General features: G+C 41.2%; 1 protein-coding gene across 4 annotated transcripts; it reads right to left on the bottom strand.

The window, feature by feature from the left end:
• Window positions 1-644: 644 nt before the first annotated feature.
• LOC130075994 (uncharacterized) lies at window positions 645-3692 on the bottom strand. 4 transcript variants are annotated; one of them, XM_056240871.1, is made up of 9 exons: window positions 3591-3686; window positions 3464-3511; window positions 3266-3334; window positions 2069-2129; window positions 1917-1967; window positions 1796-1840; window positions 1644-1708; window positions 1452-1563; window positions 645-967 (listed from the first exon to the last, which is right to left on the bottom strand). In XM_056240871.1, the coding sequence occupies exons 5-9, from the start codon at window positions 1923-1925 to the stop codon at window positions 650-652; spliced, it is 549 nt and encodes a 182-aa protein (XP_056096846.1). In that variant the 5' UTR covers window positions 1926-1967; window positions 2069-2129; window positions 3266-3334; window positions 3464-3511; window positions 3591-3686; the 3' UTR covers window positions 645-649. The 4 variants fall into 4 exon arrangements, with proteins under 4 accessions (XP_056096846.1, XP_056096847.1, XP_056096848.1 ...); XM_056240872.1 differs by lacking the exon at window positions 3266-3334; XM_056240873.1 differs by lacking the exon at window positions 3591-3686 and having other exon boundaries at window positions 3464-3582.
• Window positions 3693-6332: the final 2640 nt, after the last annotated feature.

Here is a 6332-nt window from a genome sequence, read left to right as displayed (position 1 = left end):
AGTCCACTTCAGACGAACACTCTTTCCGCTGTAACAGCTCAGTCCACTTCAGACGAACACTCTTTCCGCTGTAACAGCTCTCAGTCCACTTCAGACGAACACTCTTTCCGCTGTAACAGCTCTCAGTCCACTTCAGACGAACACTCTTTCCGCTGTAACAGCTCAGTCACTTCAGACGAACACTCTTTCCGCTGTAACAGCTCAGTCCACTTCAGACGAACACTCTTTCCGCTGTAACAGCTCTCAGTCCACTTCAGACGAACACTCTTTCCGCTGTAACAGCTCTCAGTCCACTTCAGACGAACACTCTTTCCGCTGTAACAGCTCTCAGTCCACTTCAGACGAACACTCTTTCCGCTGTAACAGCTCTCAGTCCACTTCAGACGAACACTCTTTCCGCTGTAACAGCTCTCAGTCCACTTCAGACGAACACTCTTTCCGCTGTAACAGCTCTCAGTCCACTACAGACGAACACTCTTTCCGCTGTAACAGCTCAGTCACTTCAGACGAACACTCTTTCCGCTGTAACAGCTCTCAGTCCACTTCAGACGAACACTCTTTCCGCTGTAACAGCTCTGTTCATTTAAACGAACACTCTTTCCGCTGTAACACACACACACACACACACACACACACACACACACACACACTAACAAAATGTATAGGGGTGACTGTGCACCCCAACTCCAGCATTTACTCTCAGGTTGAGGGTGTCTTTGCAAATAATCATGAAGGTTTCCATGTCCTGAATGTTTTCAAAAATGAACGTGAAAGGCTCCATGGCATAGCACTTCCTCGACTCCATCAGCACCCTCCACGCTTTCATTTGGTCATCATGATCCATCAACATGTATGATGGTTCTTGCACCTGGCCAGTGAAAAGCCCAATACTGTTCCTCACGATGTATTCTGCCTGGTACATATGTTTCAATGTGAGGGGCAGCTCCTCCACTTCTACCTGTTCCTCCTATGATAAAGTAAAATACCATAAATTAAGACTACAACATAAAATGTTTTGGTCTTTCAAACGGGGCCTAAAGACATCTTTTCAGCAAAAAAATTAACAAATGTCTCTTGGAGATGGCTGCAATGTAACTAAGGGTGAAAGATTGACAACGTTTACATGCACCCTCATAATGCGATTATAATGGGATTTTAGCAATATTGCAATTATATTTTACCTCATGTAAACACAATACTTAAAGCAACACTATGTAACATTTTTACCTTAAAATAATGTTTCCAAAATCTTATCAGTGGTTCATCAAGTCATAACAGGGTGAAAGGCACTTCTGCCATTGCCTGACGGGGTCTGTATCGCTTTTACTGGCACTACGGAACTTCGGGGTTCGGGTAGTAACTTGGCTTGCTACGGTAGTCGGTGTTACCGGTGTTAATTTAACATTTAGAATGCGTACGTGAAAATGGTTGTCTGGTTAGTTTGGCCATACCTTGACTATTTGGGGTCGAGAAATCCTATAAATAGGTGGTAGGGTGCCTGCCATCAGCTGTTCTGCCTCCTCTGTCCAGAAGGCAAAGCGCTGCCCGAAGTTCTGCCCATGCCTATTCAAAAGTATGGTACTTTTAATGTAGCATAATTGTAAAGCAGACCAATGTTTTACTGCTTGAAATATATGCCCTACCTTGCGATCGAGAATTTCTCCAGAATCTGGAGACACCACCACTTCCGAATAGATGGTATGTCAGTCTGTAATACACATGTAATATTGGAGTCTTGCATTGTTTGTTTTTTAACATTCTTTGATACATATACATTCCATGAATTACAACTTACATCCAAAAAGTGAAACATGGCACCAGTACAGATGCAGAGGGCATACTGTTAAAGAGAAAAATAATTACTATGGAGATTTAGGACAAACAGGAAAAATTGAGTAGAAATTGTATAAGTTTACCATAAGCATGAATATCCCACAGCTCTGTCCATCTGACTGAACTGGAAATGGCTGAAAAGTAATATACAGTTACTCAGATGTAATGTTGACAACCATATATAGTGTCCGCTGAGCAAAATGAAATGGCAAATTTACATAGTAAGTAAAGTTACATCAAAATCTTTGCCCGTCTTCTCCACCCACGGTCCATTAGCCACTGCTCCTGCAAGTTGTCTGGAAAAACATTATGCAAAACTGAATCCATAGAACAAGGTTTTTTCCTTAATCCTAAAGCCAGAGAACAAGGCTTTTACTCAATCCTAAAGCCAGAGAACAAGGTTTTTACTCAATCCTAAAGCCAGAGAACAAGGCTTTTACTCAATCCTAAAGCCAGAGAACAAGGCTTTTACTCAATCCTAAAGCCAGAGAACAAGGCTTTTACTCAATCCTAAAGCCAGAGAACAAGGCTTTTACTCAATCCTAAAGCCAGAGAACAAGGCTTTTACTCAATCCTAAAGCCAGAGAACAAGGCTTTTACTCAATCCTAAAGCCAAAGAACAAGGCTTTTAATCAAACCTAAAGCCAGAGAACAAGGCTTTTACTCAATCCTAAAGCCAAAGAACAAGGCTTTTAATCAAACCTAAAGCCAGAGAACAAGGTTTTTACTCAATCCTAAAGCCAGAGAACAAGGCTTTTACTCAATCCTAAAGCCAGAGAACAAGGCTTTTAATCAAACCTAAAGCCAGAGAACAAGGCTTTGCCTGAACAGGATATCAGTCCATTTCACTCAGTTTGATCTGTATTTGTTAAGGCTGTTACACAATGTCATCAGATTGAAGATTTTCAGAGTGCTGTTCAGGCTTAACTGGATGAAAAAAAAAGTAGAAAACACCCCCTATCATGTATTAACTTTAATTCCCATAGTAGCACGTAACTACATGCACTTTATGTTCTTTGTTAGCCTTAATCGGTCACAGGTCAAACCTTGCTAATGTCCTCTGCTTATGCATTTCAAACCTAAATATGGTTCGGTATTTCTCATCTCCAAACCCATTTGGACATAATGAGTCCAGAAAAATAGCCTCCTTCTTAGCAACTAATAACACCTGTGAAGAACATACCCTATTAATGTCAGCTATAGGGGCACCAACTGGTTTAAAAATAGAGGAAAAACTAAAAAACAATGTAACTGTACACAAAGCATGTAGTGGCTTGCTGTTTGTGACCCCCTAGACCATGCTGGCAAAATGATGATATCTTTAGATTCCACATTGTCCTATGAAAAAAAAACTATGTTCAGATCTCCTTGGACATAATCTTCACTTAAAGAGGTGTATCTGCGGGACTTATCAACACATTATACAACTTACCGGCAAACTAGGTTCGCTTAGTTTCCATTTAGGGACTTCAAATAGGTCAGCAATGTGGACATCCATTCCCTGAATAAAATTGTATGTCTGCATTTCATATACATACATCTCACAAAAGTGAGTAGTAAAAATGTGAGAGGTGCACTCACTTTTGCACAAACTTATGTGTAAGTCATCAAGGTAAATACAAATACATACATGTCTCCTGCCTGCCTCCTCTACCAGCCTGAAGCACGCATTCCCAATCTGAAAGCACAGAATGTTTTGCATAATTACAATAAAGGCATTAGAACCATCCAAACTCTTTACAGCAATATCCACTTACACTGCTCTCCACCTGTTCATCTAGCCCCAGGCTCCAAAAGTCTTCCCTTTGAAGACAAACTGGGCCATCCAGAACAACAATTTCTTTTGCTGGACGTGTTCTATCCAGCACATAGGTCAGCTAGAAATAAAAAATATCCCTGTTAGGAATAAGCAATCATGCATTTATTATTTAAAGCACACCAACAAGCTGTGCATGTGAACTATCCAGTTTAGTTTGGCACTCACCACTTGTTCTTGTTGAGGACACAACCTCTTGTGCCACAGTGGACCTTTATTGGCATACTGGTGGTCCACCAGTCCAATGTCTTCTGCATTGTTTTGGCTGCCCTCCGATTCATGGCTATGATCTACACAACAGGAAAGTAAATAGTAATCAGCATTGCCAAGTGTCATGTTTATATTTGCTATGTCACCAAGTAGGATTATTACAATACCTTGTGGCCGAAAGTAGGGCCTTAGCTGTGCAACATTCATTTTCTGTATTTTTCCTAACATAGCCACACTTGCCACACCCTTCTCTGTCAGGGATGTGAGGGTGAATGGCCCTTGGTGGAGATCCTGTAAACAATTTCCCTTCTTCACCTTCTTTTTGGGCTCCCCAATTAGGACCTCGTCCCCTGCCTTAACTGAGCACTGGCGAACCCCTTTCCTTTTCTTTGCCTCAAAAGCCTTTTTTTGTTTCCCCTGTGCCTTTTCAATGTTTTTCCGTACCTTAAAGATAAGAATATATTACTATGCGAACATTCTTATTCAAATTGAACATGCCATTCACACAACTCTGAACAAACCGTTTCATTGAGGGCCTTGACTCCAGCTAGTTTTAGCTCCAGCTCCTCCTCTGGGTCCGCCAATTCAAAGGCAGCGTCTGTCTCACAGACATTTAATGCCTGTGGTAGACGGGGGTGCCTATTGTACATTAAAAAGTACGGGCTGTACTTGGTGGATCTCTAATTTGAAACAAAATGTTTTGCATCAAATCACAAAATAAAACTCTTAAAACATGTATGCAACATATGTTATCTAGTCATTTTGAATAATAACCTGTTTTGCAGTGTTTATTCCATAAACTATGGCCTGTAAGTGGATGTCCCAATCATCATGGTGCTGATTAACATATTTTCTGAGAGTCCTCTTTATATTTTGATTAGTTCTCTCATCCTTCAACATAGAAAGGAATTGTTACATGCACTTTAGTGTACATTGGCTAAAATGGACTTTACTGTTTTGCGGGATGTCATGAGGGCACACTTACTTGGCCGTTTGACTGGGGATGGTATGCACTTGTGATGGCATGCTTGATGTTCAACGCCGCAAATATGTGTGCATTAAGCTGTACATCAGACACACATGGTTATTTTCAATATTTATTGGTCTCAGAAATGACCAATGAATTGTGATGATGCCATATGCCCTGTGTGAAGGGAGAGGGTAATAAGGACACATACCTCGTTAACAAATGCACGGCCCCTGTCAGTGATGATTTTCCGGACCATACCAAATGTGTAGAGCTTTGACACAAGTGCCTCAGCCACCTCAGTGCTAGAGCCACACTTCAAAGGCTCAGCGATAACCCACTTGGTGAACAGGTCTGTCACCGTGAGGACGTATTGATGGTCTTTCATGGTTTTTTTCAGTGGACCAATGAGGTCCATACCGACCACCTCCCACGGCTCTTTCACCTGTGGAGATATGTAATATTACCACATCACCTAACTTGTTGCTTTAAGTGGTACACCAAGGTAAGCTCTACCTTAATAGGGTGAAGGGCAGGAGACACAGTCTTTATGGGGTCGTTCTTTTGGCATCTGTGACAGCTTTTGACCTGATGGATACATTTATTATTTAGACAAAATAATTATATTATTTAGACAAAATAATTATCTGAAGTCAAACAAAGCCACTAAATCAATTCATTGCCTGAGAGCCATAGTGTCAAATTCCATTAAAGTTCCAAAAAAGTACCCAATCTGCCACATCTGCCTTTATGTTATCCCAGTAGTACCCCACAGCAACCCTGTCCATGGTCGCCCTCACGCCCCCATGGTTCCCTGTTCCAGGGTTGTTGTGGCACTCCTCCAGGACAGCCCGCCTCTGCTCATCAGACAGCACAACCAGCCTCATGAATTGTGCACTGGGGCCAATGTAGAATAATTTACTTTCTGTGATAGACAAACAATGTTTGTAACGTAATGATTTTGCTGCTTTGTTTGGTATTACAATACAGCACGTATGTGCACATGTGTCTGTTCAGGGATGCAAACACGTGTGGTGAAAAATGTTGGCGGTTACTATGTCTGACTAGATGGAACGTTACTGACATGCTCACACGTGTTAACTAAAACAATGCGAAATATTATTTTCAAATACCAGAGTATAGAAGAACAAGAGGCGAAACTCTGATGCTTTTTTTGGTAACAGCCACTAGGTGGCGTTTCGGTAGCCCGCCATTTTGGGGTGAAGTTTCCAACTGGAGTTACTGGACAACAGCACAGATAACAGTTTTTTGAGGTAGTTTTTTCTTGCATTAGTGAGTATTACCATTTTATGCAACTTTACACAATTACTACTATTATTAGTTAGTTACCAACTTCACTAGGCCTGAAATATATTTTGTACGTTTTAATCCCCTGGATTATGCTAAAAACATGATGATCTTATAGAACATGATGCATTGCTGTGTCCGTTATTCTATAATTGCCACTTTTGTACAGTGGCTGTGTTTTTGTTTACATAGTCTTGC

Source organism: Rhinichthys klamathensis, unplaced genomic scaffold, assembly GCF_029890125.1.
Source record: "Rhinichthys klamathensis goyatoka isolate OS25496 unplaced genomic scaffold, OSU_Roscu_1.1 h1tg000616l_1, whole genome shotgun sequence".
Taxonomy (NCBI): domain Eukaryota; kingdom Metazoa; phylum Chordata; class Actinopteri; order Cypriniformes; family Leuciscidae; genus Rhinichthys; species Rhinichthys klamathensis.
This window is presented reverse-complemented; position numbering and strand designations above follow the sequence as displayed.

What these genes read in the sequence shown, in the direction of transcription:
- LOC130075994 (XM_056240870.1), bottom strand. Translation starts at nt 3,610, where the DNA reads ATGAACAGGTGGAGAGCAGT. An exon ending in ATGAACAGGTGGAGAGCAGT is followed by an intron (nt 2,130 to 3,590) that starts GTAAGTGGATAT and finishes ATGTTTTTCCAG; the next exon opens with ACAACTTGCAGGAGCAGTGG. An exon ending in CCATGTTTCACTTTTTGGAT is followed by an intron (nt 1,709 to 1,795) that starts GTAAGTTGTAAT and finishes TGTGTATTACAG; the next exon opens with ACTGACATACCATCTATTCG.